The sequence below is a fragment of the Desmodus rotundus genome, chromosome 13 (genome assembly GCF_022682495.2).
Source record: "Desmodus rotundus isolate HL8 chromosome 13, HLdesRot8A.1, whole genome shotgun sequence".
NCBI lineage: Eukaryota > Metazoa > Chordata > Mammalia > Chiroptera > Phyllostomidae > Desmodus > Desmodus rotundus.
In genome coordinates, this window is record NC_071399.1 from 93937721 (window position 1) to 93964460 (window position 26740).

Genomic DNA, 26740 nt, shown 5'->3' on the forward strand with positions numbered 1-26740 from the left:
CCCACCTTCATGTTCTAGCAGTTCAGCCCTTGAACTTGGCTTCATCCTCTTTTGGCAAAACAAAACCCTGTAGTTCTGTTACTGGAGGAAGATGGGGACCGGGGCAGGTCTACCAAAGCATGATCCAGAAACAGGATTCTTCCGTGGTGTCGCAGGAGAATTTTGGGGACGTACACACAGCAGGATTTTAAGCCGTAGTGGGTTACTCTACGGCTCCATAATTTTAAGATTCGTTCACATTGTTGCATAAAGTTATTGTTTGTCCATTTTCAGTGCTACTTCACACTTGCTGGTGGAAATAAGCCACAATGCACTTATTTAGAGTAAAGTTTTCACTTCCTCAATACTGATCCACCTTGATACTTGACAGTTACTTGAGTGGCAAATACATTCTTGTAGCTGTGGTTTATCTTTACACCTTTTCGATGCTGTTTTATATACATGTTTATATAAAACGTATCAACTTTGGAGACACCATTTCCCATGTATGTTTGGTTTTCCATGGTGATCTCAAGTCAGAACAGATTTCTAGGGCTGCCGTGCAGGGGGTTGAGGGGTGGGCGCTGCGGACGGGCTGAGCTCCAAGGGGCCATCCCCTCTGTGGTCACTTCCACAGTCTCACATGTCTGCATGTCTCTCCCAGCTGCCCAAGCTGACTGCAAGGACTAGGGGCGCTGGGGATGCGCCTATGCACACGACCCCCGAGCAGTCAGCTGCTTCACACCAGTCATGCTGGAGTTCTCCGGGGGCCACCGCTCGTCTTGAGGGGCCCCCTCGAACTCCTCCAGAGATCTTTAGTCACCTGAGAAGACCTGAAATCTGAGCTGGAGGGAATAAACAACCCATCTGTCTGGAGTGGAAGAACTTCGGATTCTTCAGGATGTCAGGTTTCGTTCATTGAAAAGCCAGAATTAGACCCAGCTGCCCACGTCCACGCCCATCCTTTCGCGCCACGGCAGGGCTTTCTAGGAACAGTCGGGCTGGATCAGGCCCTTGGCCCCAAGTGAAGGGGGAGGCCTAGGAGCAAACTCGCCCTCTGTCTCCCCAAAGACACACCCCTGCAGCCTCCCCGGGAAGGGGCCCAGAGGCGCTGGGCTCGGTGAAGACATGGCTGGCAGCCTGTCACCCTCGGGCTGAGCTCAGCAAGCCACTGAGAGGTCAGAGCTGAAGTGAAGCCCAGGAGGTCCTCTGCCTGCCAGGCAGCAGCAGCTGGAGCGTGGCCCCCTCTCAGCATTCTGGTCCCAGAGAGGCCACCCTACCCTGGTGCTGGTCTGCAGGGGGCCGTGGCCGAGCTCCCCCCGCCACCCCACCCACAAGGACACCTGCGACGAGATGACCCATCAGGGCTGTCACACCAGTCTGCACCCCGCACGCCCACAGCCGCAAGACGTGTGGCCACCCCAACTACCTGCACCCCAAAGAGGAGGTAAAATAAGGCCTTTCCAACCACCTCCTCAGCCGCAGGCTGGCCTCCTGCCTGACCTCCACCGCCCTGGAACTTCAGCTGTTTCCCTTTCTTTGACTGAGCAGTAAAACAGTAACAACTCCAAGTTCACACAGTGGGCCCCTGCCGGGCCCCAGAGCTGGGTTGGGGCTTGTGGACAGGGGCGTGGGGGGGAGGGTAGGTGGAGTAGGTGAGCTTCTCCGTGTGAAAATCAAGGAAAGAATGTCGGCAGGAACAAGTCTCTTAGGAGTATATCTGAGCAACACCGATTGCAATGGCCAGGAAGCGAAACTTCTGCAGCTGAGAAAATCTGAGGACCGCAGCGCAGCCGCTCATCTCACCGGCCCCGACCGGGCAGATGATGCCAGGGGAACCCAGGCACTTCGCTGGCGGCGGGTCAGGGAGGAGGAGGAAGCAGAGCTGAGGATCTCTGAGTTCGGATAGAACACAAAGCAAGGGTACACACACCTGTTTTACACACGGGTGAGTGCACGGGAGAGGTAACACTTAGAGACATAGGGACGGTGTGCCGCAGAGGGGTGGGGGTAGGGGAAAGATGACAAGGTGGCCTCGTGCTCTGGGGCCAGCCCGCACCTTTAGGGGTCTGGAAGAGAAGATCATTGACGTTTTTAAGGCATGTTATTTAGACTCAGCGACTACAAAGTATTTAGACTCAGATATTTAAGATTGAATGTAGCACTAAGACTGTCTTTAAAGTGAGTGAGCAGTCACATATGTTGAAGTCCAACTAAATTTGGACAGAAATGTTCTATGCATTAGCTCTAGCACATACAAAATAACTAAAAAGCGTATCTAGGCCTTTAATAAAACACTTATAAAATATGTCATATCCATAAAGTTTATTTTAAAAAATTGTTAAAAACTAACCATACAGGAATATTTATTAATATACTTAAAAAGTTTGCTCCCCGTGTTGAAGGAAAATACATTAGCAACATCTTCCAAACACCATCTTTATAAAATTAAAACTTCTAGATGCTGAAATGCACTACAGTAGATTCTATAGTTCACACCCTCACCCGCAGGACGGGAGGCCACCTCCCTGCAGCCCACCGCCCAGTGGCAGTTAATGCTCTGAAGTCAGCGACACGCGGTCGATCGTGTCCCGTGACCACAGGCCTTCCAGAGAGCACACACCGCACACGCACCCAGGGGGCGTCCTCTCTACGCAGGGCCAGGTGGTGACTTTACACAAGCACTGGGCATTAAGGACAAGCAGAAGCACACCCCCTGCCTGTAAACATTCACCAAGAGCTTCCAGGGCAGCAGGAGGGACAGCTGCGGCCCAAGCGCCACGCAGACGACACTCCCTCCGCTATTGCTGAGAGTAGGTAGGTTCTGAAGGCAGACGCCGCAAGCCTGACTTGGGTCTGTGAGAAAGTGGGTCTGCACGTGTACTTCAGCCAGTGGTCTGTAGTCCAGAGACTGTGTGTGATAAGCACCATTTTCACTCACTCAGATGCAGAGGTAAACTCAGCAGTACACGCGTGATCGTCAATGTCAGAAATGAAAAGTAACTGCGGGTCTCCGGGCCCCTTCTGTGGGCACACGCGGGGCACACGGAGGCCAGCGGGGAGCGCGCACGCACCCAAGGGCAGAGGCTGCCCGGGGCCGCGTGCGACCCCTGAGTCTGAGGCACAACGATTACGTTTGTCCGTAGATGCTGTACGAGCAGATTTAAGGCTGTGTTTGGCTCTAAAGAGTTCCACCTCCTCTTTAGTACCCTCCCTACACTCGTCTCCCACACAACTCCCAAGTTCATGGGGGGAGGTGAAAAGTCCCCACACACTTTTTCAATAGTATTCTCCATAAAATTCATTGTCAGCATATTTACACAGGGGGAGTGTTCATAATTAAAACCATTTTTTAAAATGCAATCATATTTTAAAATTCTTATTTATCCCAACTTCCCCAGGATTATCCTCATTCTTGTTTCCTGACTTCTGGCCTACTGCACACTTGTCGGATTGTCCCCTCGGCCCTCAGGCAATTCGGACGTTGCTCCAAAGGCGAGCGCCACTCACATTCACTGCCACCCGCTCTGGGACAGGCCTGGCTGCAGGGAGAAGGGGGTGCCCGGCGTGGAGGGGTAACCGGGAAACCCGTCCGGTTGGGCGGGGTAGCTGTCCAGCGCGGGGGCCGCGTGCACCTGCGGAGAGAGGACGTGCAGGTTAGCGGGGCGAGGGGAGGAAGAGCGGTTGGGCAAGGTCAGTCTGCTCGGTCTCCGAAAATTGGTAGGAAATGTTCAGCTTCTGAGGGTGGCGGTGCCCAGAAATGCCATTAAAATATTTAACGTTCTTTTAAAAATTAAGTTCAGTGTGAAACACAAGGCAAAATTTAACCGTCATGTGTAAGGTTCCAATTGTAACCTCTTAAGACTGAGACTGAAAGTACATAAAAGCAGGAAGAACCCACACAGAGGAGACATCCTAGCACCCGTGTCGGAAGGTGCTAGAGGAAGACAGGAACGAGCTGTAGATCTGGGGGGACTCCATCGTCAAACCTGCAGACAGGACGCTAAGAGCCTCGCTGTGCCGGGCTGGGAGGGACCGGCCTGGAAGCCGCGCGCGCACCTGCTGCAGCAGAGCCGGCTGCGCCGCCGCGCCGTGCGGCAGGTCCTGCAGGGCGGGCTGCGCCGCGCTCTGGGAGAAGCCGGGGACGCCCGGCAGGGACAGGAGGCCTGGGAACACGGAGCCGCCCGCAGCCTGGAGTCCGGACGACAAGCTGAAAGGGCAGGAGCACAGGTCAGAAGGCCAAGCCGGCTCCGTCGGTCACACGCGCGCGGACACCCCCGGAATCTCCGTTGGGAGGAGCCGCAAAAGCCAGCCACTTACTCACATGAGGCTACTTTCTATTACAAGGTCTATTATTTGAATTCCATTACGCCTATGTTTCGCATTAATTTATTAAGTACTTGTTTTATAATTACGGTAAAGTACCGAACACAAACCCCAACATCATCTCAGCGGGCGTTCAGACTTCACACATTCACCCCAACACGACTGAAGGCCAAAGAACGTCCTACGTGCTGAGGTTTCAGCCAGACAACCACGCTTCAGCACCTCGGAACATCCCTCCCTGCCCGTCACTGGACCGACACCGAACTGCAGGCCCTGCGGGGGACGGTCCTGCTTCCAGGCGGCCCACCTACCTGGCCTGCGCGACGAGGGCAGAGTTGAAATTGGAACTGAAGGCCGAGGCGAAGCCGGGGAGGACGGGCGCCGGCGCGGTGGCGGTGACGGGCAGCGGCGCGACGGCGGCCACCGTGGAGGGCGCCTGCAGCCCGGCCAGCGAGGGGAGGGCGGGCGCCACGCCGGGCGTGTTGGAGACGGAAAAGCCCGGGTAGGCGGCGTTGGCGGAGGAGAGAGGCCCTTGGGCGACGGAGAAGAGCGAGGGGACGGCAGTGGACAAGTTCAGGGGGAAAGGCGCGGCCGAGACGGGCGCTGCGCCGGGGAGCCCTGAGAGCGCAGCTGCCGTGGAGCTGGGGTGAGGGGTCGCCACGGAGGCGACGGCCGCAGACGAGGTCACTATCAGTGTCCCTGGGAGGGACACTGAGGGACTGAGGGACGGGTTCCCTGTCAAAGGGAAGCTGCTGGTCAGCGAGGTAAAGGGAGGGAGAGCGGTGAACACGGGCGCGAGCGGAGCGGCGGGGCCGTGGGGCGCGAGGGCGACGGAGGCCAGGGGGTTGGAGACATTCACGGGCGCGCTCAGGCTGGGCAGCCCGGACAGGGCGGGATTAAGGCAAGTAGATAGGCTGATGGGCACCGATGTGGACGGGTACGCGTGGCCGAGCGTCCCCGACAAACCTAAAGTGCCGTGAGAGGGGGTCACGGAGTGAGACGGGCCTTTGAAGGCGGAGGGGGGGGGACTCGTGGGCTCCGTTTTGATGGTCACAGGAACGGCGGTCGCAGCGGGGCTGGGCGGCACAGGCTCGGCATGCGGGCCGTGCAGAAGCGGGGCTGAGGAGCCGGCGCTCCCGGGCCCCGAGCTGGAAGCTGGGGCTGGAGTCGTCAGAGGGGACTGGACGGGCAGCGCCGGGGGCGAGGACGTGGAGGTGGCCACGGGGGAGGGCAGGCCTGGGAACACGGCCAGTCCGGGGGCGGCGGGCCCCTGGCGGCCCGGCAGGGCTGAGGGAGGGTAGCCCTTGCTGGGGGCCAGCGCAAGGGAATCTGAGTTGTGGGTGGGGAGCGAGGAGAGTGGGGCCAGCCCACTCGTGACAGCAGCGGGCCGAGCGGAGGAGCCGATTAAACTGGTGTCAGTGGACGTCAGGAAGCCCTTCAAAGCGGACAGAAGGGGACTGCCGACCCCGAGGGGACATGCCACGCTGGGGGCGGCCCCGCCGGTGATCACTGAGTGGGGCGGGTGGGACCCGCTGTGGGAGGCTGGCGGCAAGGGCAAGGGCAGACCTGCGAACACCGAAGACAAGGGCGCAGGGCCCGGGTTGCTGGTGGAAGCGGCCGTTGCGGGCGCAGCGAAGGGGAGGCTTACGAAAGGGGCAGACGTAGAAGCAAAGGCTTCACTGGGAGCGGGTGGGGCCCGAGGGGCGGCAGCCGCACAAGGACCTGGCAGCGGAACGAGGCCAGGAAAAACGGAGGGAACAGGCGTGGACGTGGCACTGTGGACCGACGTGACCGGGGTGGCCAGCAGGGAAGGGGTCCGGATGACTGTGGGGTTTGGCGCCAGCGGCTGCATCGCAGGAGCAGCAGAGGAGACCTGCCCCGGGAACACAGGCAGGACGGTGCTCAGCAGGCTCAGCCCGGACCCGGGGGTGGCGGCCGATGCCGGAGGATGGCCTGCTGCCTTGACTGGGGACACAGTGGGGACAGGAGTCGCGGCGGGTGTGGCGGGGTTAGACCCGTGCGGAGTGAAGAGCTGACTTGCTGGGGCAGAAAAAGCTGTGGGGAAAAAAAGCAAAAATTTACCATCATGCTGAGATGTCAAGTTTTAAATCTAAACAAATGCACAACGCCCTCTGCAATAATTAACAAACACGGAAGACAATCAGTGACAGGGGCAGTGACATCTCCTCCCCTGTACGAACAACGACACACCACGGTGGCGACTTCCACCATGAGGCCCCGCCGCGTGGGCAGAGACTCCTTTCATGGGTCCCAGTTTGTAACAATGCAAAGAATCTATTTTAACTGCGAACGACGTGGCTGTGCTGACCTTCCCTTTGGTGCCACGTCCCTGGAGCAGACCGACCAGCCACGCCCCCTCTTACGAGCTTTCACGACACCGCAGCCCGCTCAGCGGCCTTCCTTCCGGCCTCCGCACGCAGAGCGAGTCCCCTGACTCAGACTTCCGGCGTGCGTGGCCCGTTCCTTCCCGACCCCGACGCCTGCCTAACTCCACGCGGCTTGTCCTCGCAGCTCCGGCGGGGACGGGAGCCCCATCTGCACCCCTCAGAGCCCCCGCGCCTGGCGCAGCGCCCGACATACCGGCGCGGTCACCTCAACTCCAGCCCCGAGCCCGCGGAAGGCTGCCTCCTCGAGGTGTCCGGAATTTGCCGTAACACTTTCGTTCTGACAAACTGTAAGAAACTAACCTAAGCAGTCCCAGGGATGACCTGGCTGTCTTCCCCGAGCCCACAGGGTGACACGCACCCCCCTACGGATCTGCTGGGTGCCCGCCCGCATTGGCGTAGGTGCCGGGTGTGTCCAGTGTGCCCGGTGTGTCTGGTGTACTCGGCATATCCGGTGTTTCCAGGGTGACGGGTATGCCGGGTGTATCCGGTATACCCAGTGTTTCCAGGGTGCCGGGTGTGTCCGGCGTGCCCGGTGTCTCCGGTGTGCCGGGTGTTTGGTGTGCCCGGTGTTTCCAGTGTGCCGGGTGTGCCTGGTGTGCTCAGTATATCTGGTGTTTCCAGTGTGCCCAGTATGCCGGGTGTGTCCGGTGTATCCAGTGTTTCCAGGGTGCCGGGTGTGCCCGGTGTCTCCCGTGTACCCAGTGTTTCTGGTGTGCCCGGTGTGCCGGGTGTGTTTGGTGTACCTGGTGTGCCCGTGTTTCCAATGTGCCAGGTGTGTCTGGTGTGCCCGGTGTATCTGGTGTTTCCACTGTGCCCGGCGTGTCCGGTATGCCGGGTGTGTCCGGTGTATCCAGTGTTTCCAGGGTGTCGGGTGTGCCTGGTGTTTCCAGGGTGCCGGGTGTGTTTGGTGTACCCAGTGTGCCAGGTGCGCCGGGTGTGCCCAGTGAGGGCGGAGAGCGCGCCTGCTGCAGTGACCGGTGGCTGAGGGGCGCCTGGCGGACTGAGGCTGCGGTTTTTAAGCTCCTGCATGGTGAGGGCTCTTCTGCCTCAGCGAGGCCAGGCTGCGCTCGGCCCGGGGGTGGGACTGCAGGGAACAGCCCAGACGTAACCCAAGACACGAAGTGATGGCCAGAGGGCACCATGCGGGCTATAGAAATCCAGCAGTTGTTTTAGAGAAGAAATATGGCAAAGAACTGAAGACCATAATATGTAAATACACAAAATTCAAACTCAAAAGGCCTTTAATCTGCACCATTCCATACTGTAAGCAATAATTTAGTTTTAAGAAACTGACAGTAGCTATCATTTTAAATTTAGAGTACACATGAAAATAGATTTATACTTCTTTGGTATTTATTTTATAAGAACTAGAATCACAACATATGTATAACTATTTCTGTGTTTATAAACAATGTACAAAAAACTACTTAGGCATTGCTGGTTTAATTCCCAGTCAGGGCACATGCCTGGGTCGCAGGCCAGGCCCCCACTAGGGGGCGCGTGAGAGCCAACCACACATTGATGTACCTCTCCCTCTCTTTCTCCCTCCCCCTCTCTAAAAATAAATAAATAAAATCTTAAAAAATTAGAAGCCATCACAAGACCGGAGGCAAAAAACCTACACTCAGAAAACTGTAAGTCACTGATGAAAGACAGAGAAGATACAAAATAAACAGCAGCATCTGGGTAGAAAGCGTCAACATTGCTAAAATGTCCATGTTAGTAGCAAAAGCAGTTTACAGACTCAATGCAAATCCTATCAAAATACCAATGGCATTTTTCACAGAATTAGAACAAATAACCCTAAGATTTATATGAAATTAAAAAAAAGACTCAGATTAACCAAAGCAGTCTTGAGAGAGAAGAATAAAGTTGGAGGTATCGTACTACCTGATATCAAACTATAATACGTAGAGATCAATGAGCCAGAATGGAGAGCTCAGAAATAAACCCACACCTATATGGTCAGTTACTGTAACACAGGAGGCAAGAATGTACAACGGGGTAACAGCCTCTTCAATAAACAGTGTTGGGAAAGTAGACAAGTAACGTGCAAAAGAATAAACTAGATCCTTTATTACACCATATACAATAACAACTCAAAATGGATTAAAGACTTAAATACAACACCCAAACCCATAAAACTTGTAGAAAGAAACATAGACAGTAAACTCTTTGACATTGCTCTTAGAAATATTTTTGGGTATGTGTGCATGGGCAAGAGAAGCAAAAGAAAAATAACAAATGAGACTACATCAAACTAAAATGTTTTACAAAGTAAATCATCAACAAAATGAAAAGATAACCTACTGAGTGGGAGAACACATTCACCAATATACATCCAGTGAGTGGTTAAATCCAAAATATATAAGGAACTTATACAACTTAGCACTAAAAAAACAACCAACCTGATTAAAAAATGGGCAGAAGCCACAATATAATATACAGGTGATCTATTATATTGTACACCTGAAACCTATATAATTTATTAACCAATGTCACCACAAAAAAAAAAAAAGGGCAGAAGACCTGAATAGATATTTCTCCAAAAAGCACACACCAGAAAAGATGCTGAAGGTCCACTAGTCATCAGAGAAATCCAAATTAAAATCACAGTGAGCTATCACCTCACACCTGTCCAAATGGCTACCATCAATAAATCAACAAACAAGTGCTGGTGAGGACGTGGAGAAAGGGGAACCCTCCTGCACTGCCGGTGGGAATGCAGACAGGTGCAGCCACTGTGGACAGCCGTGTGCAGCTCAAAAAATTAAAGACAGATCTACCACGACCCAACAATCCCACTTCTGGGTACTTATCTGAAGAAATCCAAAATACTAATTCAAATATTGGGTTGGCCAAAAAGTTCACTTGTTTTTTTCTGTAAGATGGCTCTAGTAGCATTTGAAACAATTTTGTTAGACTGTATTATGACAGCTGGCATATCAGCATGCATGAAAAAAAGTGATCAAAATTGGTGAATTTTTGTGCAGCCATTTTAATATTGAAGATGGAAGAAAATACACAACATTTTTGGCATATTATGCTTATTATTTCAAGAAAGGTAAAAACACAACTGAAACACACACACACACACAAGACTCGTGCGGTGTGTGGAGAAGATGCTGTGATTGATCGAAGGTGTCAAAAGTGACTTGTGCACAGATGCGCTCACAAAATGTTAAAATAAAACTGGCAATAAAATGAAGGAAAAAAAGTGGTTTGTGAAGGTTCATGCTGGAGATTTCTCGCTGGACGATGCTGCACAGTCGATAGACCAGCTGAAGTTGATAGCAATTAAATTGAGACATTAATTGAGAACAATCAATGTTATACCACACGGGCCATAGCTGACATATTCAAAATATCCAAATCAATAAAGTTATTGGTAAAAAATGAAAAATGTGTCTTTTATTTTACAAACCACCCTAAGCGGACTTTTGGCCAACCACATGGTATACGCATCCCTCTGTTCGTTGCAGCACTACGTTCAACAGCCAAGAATGAAAGCAGCGTGAGTGTCCACAGACAGAGAAATGGGTAAAGAGGGTGTGGTAGGGATATACAGTGGAACACCACTCAGCCGTAAAAAACCCCCACCAAAAGCGAAATATTAGCCTTTGTGACAACATGGATGGGCCTAGAGAGTATCATGTTAAGTGAAATAAATCAGTCAGAGAAAGACAAATACCATGTGATTTTACTTCTATGTGGAATTTCAAAGTAAATGGACAGGCAAAGCAGAAACAAACTCACATATGCCAGGAGTAAACTGAGGGTTGAGGGTAGAGGGGCCCCGTGAAAAAGTAAAGGGATTAAGAAGTAAAGCTTAGCTGTTACCAAGCAGGCCCAAGGCTGCACGCACAGCACAGGGAATGGGGTCAATAAGACGGTAACACCTGCGTGCGGTGCCAGGTGGCTCCTGGACTTACTGGGGGGGGTCACTTCGAAAGTTACACAAACGTAACTTTCCTCTCCTCTACAAACCACTCTCCCCTACACTTGAAGCTAATAGAATATTAAATGTCAAATGTAATGGAAAAACGTTTTTAAAAGCACCTGTTTTTAAATTAAAGCAGTATCTGATATAACATTTTCTTTTTCTCACAAAGGCTTTTATCACCCTATGTGTTTATATCCAAAAGGAAATGAGGCTTCCAGTCCCACACGGTGCAAAGTGACCAGATACAATCCACACAGTTCGACTGCGGTGAAAACTGGGCACATTGGGCTATTTAAATCCAGTCAGTACCTGCATTTCGTGTTGTGTGTGCACCACGTGCCCTGTGAACCTCTTCCAGCAAGTGCTGGTGCGCTCAATTCTCTAACCAGGGGCTCTGCCCAGAGCATAAAGATTGCAGACACACTCCAGGCCAGCTGTTACCAGCGAGGAACAGCGGAACAGACTATCAAACCGACATCAGGTGTCTCTGAATCAACTTTGGTACTTACTTTGATTCTGTGTAGGTTTTGATGGATTGGAAAGGTCTTCATTTTCTGTATGAAAATAAGGAAAGAAAGAAAAGTTGATCCATGCTTTAGTCAAATTACTTACCACCATAACAATAATCAGCGATTGGGGTCAATTAGAGAAAAACCCAGGATATGTAGGTAGGTATTATACTATGTTAGGAAAAACAATGTATGCCTATGGGGGGAAAAGGGAAATCAGCAAAATCATGGTAGTAACTATATATAGAATGACAGGATTATGAATAGTTGATCCTTACCGTGCCCCCCCCCCATTTTGCCTTAACTTACAAGGTTTTGAATGAGCACAGTTATCTCAAAGACACATTTAAGAACCCCTTCTGGAAAGATGGTGGCCTCAGTGTGCCACCCAGGAGGAAGTAAGTGCAGCCTGCCTGTGCAGTGGCAGGAGCAACCATTGTCCCTGCTGAGCGGACAGGTGGCCACTCCTGGGCAGCACTCCTGTGCGGTCGGAAGGGCCCACCTCACAGGCCCCTGCCCGGGGGCGGCACTCTGCGTGAACAGGCTCCGTGCTCAGGCCACCAGGGAGGGCCAGCCCGGGGAATGACTGAGGTCAGTGCGGCTGACCAGCAGACACAGCCTCCTGCACCCACCGTGGGAAAGGGCCTGTCCAACCCACCGTCAGTCACAGACACGGTGTGGAAAAGGTGACCTCTCGTGGCTCAACAGTAACCACCCATGGAGTCGACACCGTGACGGGCCGAAGGTCCAAAGGGAACCCACAGCCCCAGCTGAGTCGGAAAAAGAACACGTCTTGTTTAAGGACCTAGAACAAACATCTGCAGCAGAGGGTGTCTGTCAGCGGAGATCCCACGGAGGAGAGAAGAGCTGCACAACCTTGCAATGCCGACTAAGACACAAGCGGAGAGGGCAAAGACTTTTAGATACAAAAATCTGACTCCAAATTAATAAATGCACAGAATGGTAAAGAATAGAAATAATATTACTTACATTACTTAGGTAGAAAAAAAATCCCATTAAAAATGGCAAAAATACAAAAAAAAAGAATACACAAGCAACTTAGAAGACAAATATAGTGCAAAATAAGAGTACCAGAGAAAAAGAACAGGGGAAAAGCAGTAATTAAAGGGACAATAAGGATCAAGCTTCCTAAACTTCAAAGACTTCAGCTGTCACACCCAGAAGGCCTGCGGAGCCCCAGGACAGACTGGTGGTAAGACCCACTCCCGGATGTCCTAGGGAGTCAGCTGAGCTCCAAGACTGATGACTTCTGGGCTCTGGAGGCAAGGACACATCTCCTGGGAAGCTCACAGAAAGAGCCAAGTTTCTCATAAAGAAAATAAAATTAACTGGGATTGGTTTTTCAACTACAGCCCTGCATATGCGCCCTTCCTGAAGAAACTACTTAGAAAGCTTCTCTACAGTAAGAAAATGAGGATGAACATTTCAGGACAGGAAATCAAAGAACAGAGGAAACAGTGAGAAGCCCTGAGTTCAGAGGCAGAGACAAGAGAACGGGCAGTGTTCCAACAACGTGGAAATGGGTAAGAAAGCAGAGGGACACAAGGTCAGACGGTGGAGTGCCGCACAGCCGTCTGCGGTCTGTGTGTGCTGACAACCACTCAGAATGTGAAAGTAACCACTAGCAATAGTAAAGATAAAATTTTTAAGATGAAGAACTGATACAATTATGAATAAAAAATAAAATGGGAGAACTAAGAACAAATATGTAACTTTTATACTTGTTGGAAATTCCTATTCTCCCCCTCACTGGTTTAAATTAGAATCCATCTAAGTATAATCTATAAATCAAATAAACTAGTGTGAGTGAGCACGCCCTGTGCTCCGACCCCTGGCAGCCCCACGGGCTTACCTGCCCCTGCTGGGCTAGGGGTGTACGCAGGCGGAGGGGGCACACCCGGAGCGATGACACTGCCTAGCGGCACCAGACCTGCATTGTTGTAAGCACCTAAAGTAAAAACATAAAAGAAAAAACATATCGTTTAGTTGCAGTTTGTGGCCAGGAGTCCAAACTATATTAATGCACCTACTAATTTACTTTTGGAACTGTTACATGGTAGAGCTGCTTCCAGGCGCAGGCTCGCTTAACGGCCCAGGCAGGGCAGAGCCCGCACACTCGGCCATTCAGGTGAAGGGCACGGATGGCGCCTTTAAACACCAACTATCAAAAAGGGATTCGAGATGATGTACCAAAGAGAAACCCATGACGATAACGGTTAACAATAATCTGTAATTTAGTCATCAGGAGGAAAACATGCTCAACAAACTCTGGCTGTGGACCAGGACACCGCAGCTGACTGAGGGCAAGTTAAAACCCAGCACGTGTCAGAAGAGCTCAGTTTCCCCAAGAACACACGCTCGTACTTGCTGTCTCCTGAGTGAGAACATAAGGAACCAATGGGAACCTCAAAGGAGTCCTTACTTGGTGTGATAGTTGCGTGGGGCCGGCACGGAGGTATCGGATAAGGAACGGGCCTGTGTGGATTGTACGTGGCAGGAGGCTGGACGAGGGACAAAGCACAGCGGTTAGGAGACAACCAAGGACCTGGTCTGCTGGCAAAACAAGACCCAACCTGTTTCAAAATAGTCAGTGCTAAGAGGCTAAGCACGCCCTGAAAAGCTTATGCTGCTGGACTAACACATGGCACAAATAAGGAAAATGTCTTTGCTTTAAAAAAATGTGGTTCCTGTTAAATTGCAGCCTGCCAAAGACTGCTACAAAGGTGTTATCTTTACTTCAGCATTCAGTCATCTCCCGTGAATGGTCAGACTATGCTAAACAGCAAACGTCTGTCTGACCTGCCTAGTCAATTCAAGAATTCCTCTCTCTCCCTGTGCAACACAGGAAACCCACTAGCTTTTGCAACTTCAGCTACCCAGGAGCCTCCAAAATGTTCCTCAACTCAAGAGGATCTTAGCATTCTCACCCTCTCTTCTCCTCTTGGGAGGAAAAAACCACTGTTTTCTTTAGCATTCGGCATTCTGACCAATCTAACAGAATGCAGACTGGAATTATGAATTCAGTATTTCAGTCTTGTTGCCTTTTGAAATCCACAAATCTTTTGTGTCTTTGATGGAACTTATATAAATGACAAAGAACATTAAAAGAATTGCTCTCTAGCCCTGACTGGTGTGGCTCAGTAGGTTGGGCATCATCCCAAAAAGTGAAAGAATGCGGGTTCAGTCCCAGGCCAGGGGACATGCCTGGATCGCAAGTCTGGTCCCCTGCTGGGATGCATACAAGAGGCAGCCCACCAATGTTTCTCTCTCACATTGATGTTTCTCTCCCTTTTTCTCCCTCCCTTCCCCTCTCTCTAAAAATAAATAAAATCTTAAAAAGAAAATAATTAGTCTCTAGAGAACCAGAGCTGAGCCAAATATTATACTTTTAATGAGAGAGACAGACACACACACAAACATACGCTAATGCTCACAGCTGTCCCCTCGGGGCAGAGGTGCCACTAACAGTTAAGGACCCAGACTCTCCCTGGCTCCAGAAGGGCAGTCTGCACGGTAATGATTTTGCTATGAACACCTGCCACTGGAGTCCTCATCGGGAAGACAGGAGGGACTGCGGATGGCTGTGTGCAGGCCCATAGTTCTTCACCTCCTGTGACCCTTCCATCCACCAGGTGGTCTTCTGTTTGGTCTCTAGTCCAATCAGTTATTACCACTCCCTGGAAAACACTCGACCTGCTGGTTCTGTCCTGTTTCCCTAACACTAATACTAATCAGCCAAACCACAGCTTCAGTTACAGTGAACTCCACACTCCAGACCTCCAAGGAAACAGCTAAACATGGCTGGAGATAAAAAATAAAAACAAACTGTTTTCACTTTAAAATAAAACATTAAATTCACAACGGCCCTTAGTGTGTCTGCCGCCCTAGACCACATTCTGTGGGCTTTTCGTGTATTTTGAACTTCACAACACAGAACTAAATCGATACTGTGAGGAGACGGAAAGCTGCCTGTAAGAGTTGTAAGCTGTTTCATCATTTACTTTTGGCACCTACTGGTTTGGACGGTCCTAGAATCCGCGCAGCTATTCCTTTGCCTTCATTGGTACATTCTTCACCATCTTTTTTCAAAGGGGTTCCCTGTTGTAAAAATAAAATCAAATTAAAAAAAAACATAATTGAGACATAAAAAACAAACCCAGAGCAAAAACCAAACCAAACCCAACCCCTCACTGTAGAGGCCTCTCTCGCCTTATGGCACTGTCCCTTCAGCGCGCTTCTTCCACTGCAGGCTGCCCTCCAGCCACAACAAGCTCACGACCCACTTCACTGAGGTGGCCTGGAGTTGCCCCCCAAGAATCTCTGCCGTCCACCTGGATTCCAGTGAAGGGAAGGACTGAACTCGGTCGGCGTTTAAAGACTGGCTTCCAGACCCAGCCTGCCCCGGATGCGTGACCCTGGCAAGGTGGCACCGCATGCCACGGCACCTCCCACACACCACACACGTGAAGATGAGAAGAGCGGAAGGCAGCCCGTTTCGGCTTCTTCCTGCACAACAGGTGCTCCCAGAAGGGGCAGCCAGCGCTATGGTTCGCAGACCACTCAAAGAATCAGAAAGCACCTCCTTACAGTAGAAACTAGACGGCAAGAAGAGGTGCGCTCTGTGAGCATTACGTGTGAGAGTTTACACTGCACAAGGGTGAGTGAGACCATTTTGCAGAAATGCTTTAACATAGTTTGTATATAACTTTCAACCTGTCAATTAAGTTGCTGACATCATACAATTCCTCTCCTTTGTAGCAGCCCCACCCATTGGCATTTTCTTTAAATACAAGAACTATGCTGAAGTTCGCATTTAGCCACAAGAAGTTTCAAAGACGTCATAAAAGTATGCTCACTGGGAAAACTCCATTAATGCGACTCGGTTTCCCTTTGGGATACGGGTTTCCTGGGATCGTCCCACAGGAAGATATCATAGCATGAGGAGCTTTACAGCCTCCCTTGAAAGCCTACAACATGAGAAAGAACAGTGGTTAAAAAAGAAGCCAGTGGGCCGCATCTGAGAGCCCTGCTGAGAAACGCGGTTTTGGGGACGGCCTCCTGTTCGGTATGTTCTTACATCAGCCAGCACTTAGGCGGTGAACGTGACCGGGCTTAATAAGGAAAGCCACTTCATTTACATGGAGTTATTCATAAGGATAACATAGTTTTTAATGTCACAACCAGTAAACTCCTATAAGAAGATATCTTCCCAATGCGTCTGGCACACTGTGCAGAAAAGTCTATTAACCACTGAATATGCACCATTTCTCCGATGACCAAGAAATAACATTGTCCAACACTACAAACTACCGGATACAGGGTTCAAAACAGTGGGTTATAAGGAAGCTCAAGGAACCTAGTGAGAACTTCAACATCATGAAAAAAGACAGAGAAACCCTAAAAAAGAACCAGATGAAAATGAAAGATACACTAATTGAAATGAATACATTATAGAAAATCAACAGTAGAGTCGATGAAGCCAAGAATCAAACCAGCAATTTGGAATATAAGGAAGTAAAAACACCCAATCAGAACAGCAAGGAGAGAAAAGAATATCCCCCGCCAAAAAAAATGTAAGGAGCCTCTGGGATGACCCCAAGCAAACCAACACTGGCATTATGGGGGTGCAAGAAGGAGAAGAAAAAGAAGAAATTGAAAACCTATTTGAAAAAATAATGACAGAAAACTTCCCTAACCTGGTGAAGGAAATAGACACACAAGTCCAGGAAGTACAGAGAGTCCTAAACAATATGGACCCAAAGAGGCCCCCACCAAGACACGAAAATTAAAATGCAGTCCTGGCTGGTGTGGCTCAGCGGACTGAGTGCTGGCCTGCGAACTAAAGGGTTGCTGGTTTGATTCCCAGTCAGGGCACATGCCTGGGTTGAGGACCAGATCCCCATAGAGGGTGTGTGAGAGGCAACCACACATTGATGTTTCTCTCCTCCTCTTTCTCTCTCCCTTCCCCTCTCTCAAAAATAAATAAATAAAATCTTTAGCCCTGGCTGGTGTGGCTCAGTGGATTGAGCACCAGCCTGCAAACCAAAGGGTCGCCAGTTTGATTCCCAGCCTAGGAGCACATGCCTGGGTTATGGACCAAGTCCCCAGTGTGGGGCACATAAGAGGAAACCACACATTGATATTTCTCTCCCTCCCTGCCCCTCTCTAAAAATAAATAAGTAAAATCTTTTTTAAAATCTTAAAAAAAAAATTAAGATGCAAAAGGTTAAAGACAATCTTAAAAGCAGCAAGAGAAAAGCAGTTAAGTTACCTACAAAGGAGTTCTCATAAGGCTGTCAGCTGATTTCTCAACAGATACTTTTCAGGCAAGAAGGGGCTGGCATGAAATAATCAAACTGATGAAAAGCAGGGACCTACAGCCAAGATTGCTCTATCCAGCAAAGCTTCCATTTAGAATTGAAGGACAGATAAAGAACTTCCCAGGCAAGAAAAAGCTAAAAGAGTTCATCACCAACAAACCAGTCTTACATGAAATGTTAAAGGGTCTTTATGAGGAAGAAGAGATAAAAAATATGAATAATAAAATGGCAATAAATATATATCTGTTAACAACTGAATCTAAAAAAATAAACAAGCAGAAAAGAAAAAGAATCACAGATACAGAGCACGTTCTGACGGATGCCAGATGGGAGGGGCGTGTGGGGCCTGGGTAAGAAAGGTGGAGGGACTGAGAGGTACAGATTGGCATCACAGAGCAGTCGTGGGGACGTAAGCACAGCACAGGGAACGTAGTTGGTGACAGTGTAATAACGATGTGTGGTGCCAGGTGGGTACGGGATTCGCTGGGTGATCCTTAGTAAGTTACACAATGTCTCATTGCTGGGGTGTACACCTGAAACTATATTAATTATGTTAACTGCAATTGAAAATAAGATGACTAAAAAGGAAAAAGAAGTGTGGGCTCAGATACTGCTTCTGCTGCTGTAATTTATGACCAAAGCGAAGTTCTCTACTCTCCCTAAGCTTAGGAGAGGGTGCGCGTATTCAGTGCAATGGGGCTGCAAGGCCCTTGTCCTCCTCAAGCAGGTTTGTCATCACTAATTCAGTTTCCAGCCATCAAAATCCTAAGAAATAACCACCTAGATGACAAATCATGTCTAGGCTTGGACCCGTACTCCTTCTCCCACCCTTAGAGATTTTAAATGAATAAACTGGGATTTTGCTTTATTATTCTTCTGTTATGCATTTGACTAATACTTTTAAGTTTAAGGACAAAGCAAATTCAAAAAGTCAAGTTCCTAAAAACATGAAGTAAAAGACAAAAGCTCAGAGCCCTGGCAAAGCCACCAAGGGACGAGAGTAAACAGCAGGAGGCCCAGGCCAGAGGCCTCCTGGTCTTGGCTGCAGCATTTCCCCCCATTGCAGTGTCCCCCTCACTCAGCGAGGCTCCTCCAGACACAGGCCCTTGCGCTCAGTCCGGTGACTCACCGCAGTTCACACAGGAGTAGGACGGGCACCTTTTTCTTCACCAACACTCAGAAACAGCAACGCACCGCTTACACAGCATCTGGAGGAACTTACCTGTTCAAGTACTCTCTTGCACCGCTTCTTCTCAGACATGTTTATTCTGAATAAATCTTCAATGGGACGAGAATTTTGTGCATCAACAATGTTTCTACAGAAGAAATACAATTCGGCTTTTCACAGAAGCCAGCAACTTTTGTTTACTGCAAGAATATATCTGAGTAAGCTTTTTCTCCACACCAGAGAGAAGTGTGACTAATTGGTGACTCGAAGAAACATGGTATATAAAGATGGTAAGTATAACAACAGAGGTTTATCTGGTTACCTCAAAGTAACAAAACAATACTATAAATCACGTTCACTACTTTGAGTCAGCGAGCGTTAGCAGAGCTACGGCAACAGGACGAGCCCATGGATTAAGGGCATAAAAATCATGACTGACCTCAAGATGAGGTTCTACCCTGTGCTAAATTTTAATTATGTGTTTTGTGGGCATCTGTAAGTACGTGAAGGCATGTGCTATAAACAACTTGCAGGCTTTTTCATTACGCAGAAGAGCAGACGCCTTCCCTCTGCGAGCTTGCTTACATTCACTGTGACCGTTTACTCAACGCTGTGCTAGGTGCTTGTGCAGATCCTACGGTATTTAAAGTTCACACACCTACTAAGTAGGTGAGATCCTTATTTTCACAATTGAGGAAAATAAAGTCCAGAAACAGCAAGTACGTATTAAACACCCCCTCAAAAAAATACCTTGTCAGAATGTGGCAGAACTTACCCAGCTATAAACCCTACAACTGCAGCAGTGAGCCTTTCGAGTGTTCACAGTAGGAAGGCCAGGCATTAATACACAGACAAACCCAAATACACAATTAAACTTGACCATCCCCATGATTTTGTAAGTTATAATCATGCGTGATGAGTACAGTAGATATTTTGATATTAGAATTCACCTTTATGCTTTTATAGATTTTACTGGAGTTCCATGTACTAACATAAATCTGATAATTAACACTGAGTTAAAAGGTACTTCAAAAGTCCTCCAAATTCCCTCCAATGAAGTAAACAGAAAAAGAAGTACTTACGAAGCTAACAGTTCCAGGGCAACTAGTTTGTCTTTACTGAAGGTGAAACAGTTGAGTATATTGACCACTTCTGCTGGGTGAACAGCCACCATTTTCTATTAATGTAAAAGATCATTTTAATTTCAACCTGAGACATTTTCAAACCAGAACTTAACATTCTGGGGTAATGAACAGTTCTTGTTCGGAACATAAATACTTGAGGTGAAACCTGCTTACTCAAAAGCCAGCCCTAACCAGCGTGGCAGTTAAACTGGCCTCTCAGTGTCCCGGTTTCCAATGGAGACCTGCGTTCCCCTCTGTGCCCTTGGTGCTCAGTCCACATTCTCAGTGTGCTCATCTACAGGAAGGCATGCACGTGGGCTGCTTTCCCCAGAAATGTCAAGATGTAACTTACTTGAGCAAGGTTCCCTGTTTTTGAGGAGCCGGTAGAAGATTTGGCCAATTTATAGATGTATGTTACCAGTGGGGGGAATTCAAAAGCAAAGCCAATGTCAGAAGATCAGCTGGAAGCAACACCCAATAGATTCCTAAAGGAGCGGTGATTTTCCAATATTTTTACTCATGCACCACCAAAAGAATTGGTAAAACTGCATACCCCTTGCATGTTTTTAAACTGACATCTAAAAAATTCCCACAGGTTTAAATATTTGCAAAAGATTGATTTCCATATTTATAAGTTTATTATATATTTGTAAAAACCTTGGATACTGATTCAGCTCATTTATAAAAATGTATTACGTAACCTAATTGTCAAAGTCAGTCTTTGGTGTGAAAACAATACAATCAGACTTTGTCAGAAAAGGCTGGACTTAATTTCATTCAAACAAATTCATTATGCTGTGCCTGTGTAGTCTTCTTGGCCCTGAATTTTAAGTCTAAGGTAAGTAGACAGGCAGGCAGCCTTGAGCTTTGCCCGGCTTGCTGGCTGGTAGAACGAGCCAGGCCATGCTCCTTACAGAGGTCTCCACTCTGCTGTCCCTCTTAGGACACCGCCTGGCCTCTCTGGCCCTTGGGGAAAGAACCTTACCCCCAGGAAGTGGGTGGCAGGGAAGACAGCCCACTGTTTGCAAGGGAGAACAGAAGCAGTAATTGAAGAGAAGGAGCACCAACAGACCCAGACACTTTCTCAGGCAGGTTCGCTTAGGAAGTTAAGGATCGCAGACCCCGAGAGCCACCTGCGCCGGACAATCTACAAAAATCACCCTGTACAGCCAGACGCCGTCGGAATGTAGATGCCTCTGTTCTTTGAGACTCCAGGACTGTGTGGCCCACACAGCGGCCATGGGGTACCTGTGCCCATTTAAATTAAGATTAACTAAAAAAATGCGGCTCCTCAGGCAGCCGGGACATATTTTAAGTGCTCAAAGCCGCTTGGAGCCAGTGGCTATCATACTAGGTAGTGCAGTTACAAAGCATTTCTACCATCACCGAAAGGTCATTTGCACAGTGCTGGTCCAGGAAATGCAAGCACAAAGCCATCTGACTGTTCTTCCACGACCAGATACAAAAGGGAGAGGATGTCCAAAAACAGAAGTGCAGAAAAAGACTTAAATTCAAATCCTATGTTTTGCTTGCCTATAAATACTTTCTCTTCGAATGGGCCAATTAAGAACCTATGGTATTTGGTCTTAGAAGAATGGTGTACAATTTAATAGTGCAGTGCATACAATTTAAACTCTACGTTCATTCTAAGGAAAAGGAAGTCACTTACATGTTGTAATGCTTTCATGGCCTTCAGCTGAGGCTCAGCCCAGGAGAAGTATCTCAGTAGATCAACCACCTGCAGCAAGGAAGGAATTGAGCGCTGATGACGATGGGTTTGGAGACATTTCTGCCAGGTTCACTTCACATTCTGAGTTCCTATTCTGTGTGCTCCCTGGGCCCCGTGACGTGGGGGGCGCCCGGCGGCAGGGCTTGCCCTGGGTCCACAGAGGAGCCACGTGCCGCTACTTAAATTAAAATCAGCGGAAATCAATCTAATAAAAATCCACCTCTGTGCTGGCACAAGCCCCGTTTCCAAGAGCTGCACAGCCACGTGGAGCGAGCGGCTCCTGCAGCAGAGCGCAAGGACAGCGCACGGGGCAGAGCACGGCCATCCCCACGGAGAGTCCCGGACAGCACAGCACCGGCTGAGAGGTGAACAACAGTGCGAGACACGGTGACGAGCAAGCACCTGAAGGAAAGGAAGGCTGGAGAAGCCCTGGGCAGAGACAGACGTCAGCCTAAGGACATGAGGATGGAGCCTCCATGCTCGCCATTCCTTTCTGGGGCTCGTGAGGAGCGCCGAGGCGGCCTGCACTGATCGGGCAAGCATTCCCTCTGGCGGGGCAGCGCCACAACTCACAAGTTCTAGCAAGGGCGACCAGTCCCAAGCAAGCACCGAGTGCTGGAACATTTTTTTCTCATCGAAACTCAACAAGTATAGGGTTTGATGAGTTCTGAGACCAACCAGTACTGAGGTGTGACTGTACAGTGAGTGGAAAACTTTAAGAATTTAGTGAGGAGTGATGGTTTTAATCACTCACAAAAGGGTGCTCAGTGGTTAGTGTGGGCCCACTAACCTCTGTTCTTTCACTTGAACCTGGCGGGAACGACACGCACACTCACAACACAGACCCACCCTCGAAAATGTCAGAGTCCCCGTGCGTCACTCTAAACAGCAGGACGTTCTGAGAGCCTGGCAGCCAGGCCCTCTCCCTCCACCACCAGGGACTGTCGGACAAACGAGGGAGCGGGAGTGACAGCCCCTAAGAGATGAGCAGGGCACCAACGTCACATTAGTCTCTCTGTAAGGTCACTACCACCCTGGTTAAAAGCCTCCAAGACAAGCCTCCGAGGCATTCCAGGAAGAAAAAAAGGCTCAAGAAGAGAGGATAATGTAATAAAATCTGGGTTAATGAATTATGTTACTGTGCGTTCCTGAAAGTAGGTCTCAATTATTCTACAAAGCAAGGTTAATGCTGGACACTGGAGTGATATGTGTAGAAAAATAAAAATACTTTTATTCCTTATAAAGAGAAGAAACAGCAAACAAGTAGGATGTGTGCTCTCTAGATGACTTGTTAAGAGTGCACTGCACCTCCTTGCTTTCACAGGCCTGGTTTCCTGTACAGGAGCTGCTTCCTGGCACTTTACCAGCCACAGAACTTTACAAACCATCAAGTCTGATAGAGAAAGAAGGACCTTCACTATATAAAGTAGGCTTAAAGGGCACACCCATAGAAAGTGGCTTAATAAACTTTATAATGACTTTAGCAAAGTGGAACAACCACCGAGAAGTTCTGTAGAAAATTTCACATATGCACACACACAAAAAGAAGGGACGAAGGCTATTCCCTCTGAGAAATTATCCTTTCAAAACTTTTAAATTTTTAGAAAGCACAGGTGATTCTGAAAAGTAACAGCTGAAGAACAGGTGAAATGGCAGCCGTACAGACACGGCACAGAGTGCCTCTGGGAACTGGGGGGGCTGCCGCAGCCTGCCCACTCTGGACACCCTGCGCAGCAGAAGAGAAGGCGGCGCGATACTGACTCAGTCCCCGGGTTCTCCCGCCCTCCCCCAGGACTCTGCTCCAGAAGGACGCTGCTAGTGCCGCCCTGCTTCTCCATCAGACATCCATTCCCCAAGCGTCCCTCTGAATTCATTCAGTGAGCGCGTGTGTATACACAAGCATACGTGTGTTCTTAAACCAGCAAACTGCCCCGAAAGTTAGGTGAAAAGTTTTCACTAAACTGCCAGTGGTCTTCTGGCAGTTACAGAAACTACTTATTAGACACTGTATTTTTTTCCTTATTGCTAAAATTTTTACTTAGTGGCTTCATATAAGAAAACATGTCATCATTTAAGTTTTTTATAATATGTGGTGAATTTTGCAATTATTGACTTATAAATTCTATGCAAATTTGAGCACTTTTGCCACTAGAATTTTAGACATTTATGTATGATACTGTGCCCAGAATGACAAACACTTTGAACTACATTTTTTAAACACTGCATTTTAAAATCATGTTAGCATATGATGTTGTGGTACAAGAGGGTACACCTAAAATACCTAAACTATAACTTCTGTGATATTTTCTACCAAAACTAAAAGCTTCTCAAGTTCCTCCTGAATAAGGACAGCAACAAAGTAAAGCAATTCTCACCCTGACCAGCAGGTAAACAGACATTAACCAGAACATATTTAAAAAAAAAAGACTTTTTATTAAACAGAGGAATACCTGTTCACTAGAAAAATATCCGTGCACGTATTCAATTGCTTTTAATTTGTACTCTGTCAAAACAGCCTACAAAACATAGAAAAACAGCATTAATATATGTGAACCGAACAGCAAAAAAAATGCCCTCACTTTAAATGACAGTAGGGACAGCCAGTATTACCTGTAGACCTACTGTGACACCAGGAATACATTACCTGGTTTCAACTGACCCACATTGATAAAGTCTGAGGGTAACTTTTAAAAACCAATGGTAACTCTCATAATTAGATATGCCTGTATTTTTATCCCATCTTAACAGACTAAGACAATATTGAAGCATCTAATTAGTTGGCATAGACAGCAAAAGACATTTGGATTACAAACCAGAAATAACGACTTAAGTGGCTATCTTGCGTGGACATGATTTCCATCTCAGAACAACTTGCTGTTCCCCTCAGTAGTATTGACTATGTGATCTTTTCACAACTTAGGAGAGAATATGCAAAGTGACACCCTACGGCTTCCTAACAGTAGAAATCTACTGATCCACCTGAACGTGCAGATTATTTTCTCATCAACAGCAGTTAAATATCAGCTCAGAAACAAGTTGTGGCAAATCCCAAATACAGAGTTAGCAAGCTGACATTTGATTGTAAATCTTAATTGGACAAACTGTGTTTGCAAAAGTAGACGTTTCATTCAAAAAAGAACATTCAGTATCGCTGAATATGTAAATTCCACCTCACATGCAAATTTGAAAAGAAAAATGCTTTATAAAGAATGAGAAAAATACACCATTTGGCCTAACAGACAATGAAGAATAACAGCATGCCCACAGGCAATTTTATTAATAATTCCATAAGCTGAAACAAATAGTAAGCACCAGAGCACAAGGTGGCAAATCTTTCCAAGTCAGTCCCGGCTCCTGGAGGCAGGGAAATGCGAGACAATTGCCGGGAATTGTGGGCAGAGGCCCCCTATTAGCATAAGAATGCGACATTAAGTCCTTCCGGTTCTAACTAGGTAAAATCTCACTTCTGCGCTGGAGGTAGTTATGCTCAAGGCTACATTTCTTTCTTTCTTTCTTCTTTTTTTTTTTTTTTTTTTTGCTGTGTGATTCTTTCTGGGAGATAGGCTACCTACAGTAGCTTCAAAAAGAAGCAAAATCTTGGAAAGGAGGGCAAAAAATGTTTTAGAATTCAAGTTATTGAAGCCCATTCCTAAGAGTATGAGTTTAAACTTCATTTGACTTTAAGCGTAACGCCACACTTTTCATTCCGGCACTAACTTTGGCCGACCCGGGAAATAGAGTGCCGACTCAGATCTGAAAACCGGTCATGCTAACAACTACCGTAGTGAAAGACGAGGAAATGGGTTCAGAAATAGTACAATGAATCGCTTCTCCAAAACGAGAGAGCTGTTGATGATTTGTGGAGCCAGCTTCGGAACCGAGGGCTCTCTTCACATAACCTCCCCAAACTCCGCACCGATTGTCAAGACGTTTAAAGCGTTAACATAATTTCTATTTGTATCGTGAAATGTATGGAGACGTCACGTCCTACACTCGACGTTAAAATTCCAACCAGTTTTGCAATCCTAAAACCCGTTATTTTCCACAGGCTGCATGGTGCCTAAAAGAAAATAAGGCATGAGAATTCGTAGCTCATAGAATGATTTAAGGAATTACATGTACTTACCTTTCTAATTTCATCCAGCACCATTTCAAACGACTTTTTGTCCATCTTGACTACTTTCTCGACGTGATTTTGACAATTACACCTTCAACGACAAAACGTTCGTCCCGGCTTAGCTGACAGTCAAAATGTTGACAGCCGAAGAGGAAAAAAACTCCGGAGCAAGAGACAGGATGCGTAGAGGTAGACTACTTAAAACTCTGGGGGGGGGAAATTCTAAAAATGGAGGCATACAAAGATTTTTTTTTATAAAAAACAAAAATCATCAGGCTTCTGCAGCTTTTGCCACAAAGCTTCAGGACACTTTGGGGAAGAGCCGGATCCTCTCTGAGTCCCGCAGAGAAACCCGGGTGTCGGCAGCCAGGGCTGAGCGCCGGTCCCAGCAGCTCCAGGCCAGAGCCGCCTGGGGACGATCGCGAAGCCGCTCTCCCGGGTGGAGTGGCCGGGACCGCGGGGGCGCCCGAGTCCCGCGGGCGGCGAAGACAGAGGGGCCGGCCTCTCCGTCCGCCGGCCTCACCGCCGCGAACCCGGACCCTTGGCCCAGCTGGCGCTCATTCCAGCAACTGCGCCGGCCTTCTGGGGCCCCGCAGGGGCGGGTGGACGGGCCCTTTGTTACCAACTGCACGGCTTCCGGGAGTGGGCTGGCGGCCAGGATCACGGGGGCCGAGTGGAGGGGGACTCCGGAACCCCGCAGCGCCCACTCTGCCAGGAGCCCCTCCTGGCTACCCCTCCAGCTCCCACCGGCTCCTGGGGGCCTTCGATGAAGTCCGTCGCGCCCAAGCAAACTCAACGCTGCGCCGCTACTTAAGCCACTCTTTCCTGAAAGCCAACGGCGGGGGTCCTTGTGTGGGAACGTAGGTATCCACGACACATGCCTGAATACTTCGGAATCGGACGCGGATGAGACCCTGCGCAGAACCTGGCAGGCATTTTTTTGAGGGTCATACTCCTATCACTTGGGTTTGTGTGTGCTAGCTTCTGACTGTTCGATCTTAATGTCAAAGGAATTAACGTCGAGTCGTTACGGCATCGCTGTGGCCGCCCTTATTTTGGCCGACAGAAGTCCTCCGCGTAGGGCCACTTTCCCGGA

General features: G+C 48.6%; 1 protein-coding gene across 3 annotated transcripts; it reads right to left on the bottom strand.

Annotated features, from left to right (window-relative positions):
- Positions 1-2289: 2289 nt before the first annotated feature.
- On the bottom strand, positions 2290-26542 carry PROSER1 (proline and serine rich 1). 3 transcript variants are annotated; one of them, XM_053916594.2, is made up of 13 exons: positions 25654-26542; positions 23978-24043; positions 21468-21536; positions 19757-19851; positions 18729-18822; positions 16043-16153; positions 15201-15284; positions 13609-13687; positions 13039-13134; positions 11166-11210; positions 4617-6360; positions 3969-4189; positions 2290-3614 (listed from the first exon to the last, which is right to left on the bottom strand). In XM_053916594.2, the coding sequence occupies exons 1-13, from the start codon at positions 25696-25698 to the stop codon at positions 3448-3450; spliced, it is 2916 nt and encodes a 971-aa protein (XP_053772569.1). In that variant the 5' UTR covers positions 25699-26542; the 3' UTR covers positions 2290-3447. The 3 variants fall into 3 exon arrangements, with proteins under 3 accessions (XP_053772569.1, XP_053772570.1, XP_053772571.1); XM_053916595.2 differs by having other exon boundaries at positions 4039-4189; positions 25654-26536; XM_053916596.1 differs by lacking the exons at positions 21468-21536; positions 23978-24043; positions 25654-26542 and having other exon boundaries at positions 18729-18874.
- Positions 26543-26740: the final 198 nt, after the last annotated feature.

Bases quoted from the DNA above. Each gene is read 5' to 3' on its own strand.
- PROSER1 (XM_053916594.2), bottom strand. From the start codon at position 25,698: ATGGACAAAAAGTCGTTTGAAATGGTGCTGGATGAAATTAGAAAG. The intron at 16,154-18,728 runs GTAAGTTCCTCC...CTCATGTTGTAG, and splicing joins GCAAGAGAGTACTTGAACAG to GCTTTCAAGGGAGGCTGTAA. The intron at 11,211-13,038 runs GTAAGCCCGTGG...ATTTTCATACAG, and splicing joins CCCTAGCCCAGCAGGGGCAG to AAAATGAAGACCTTTCCAAT.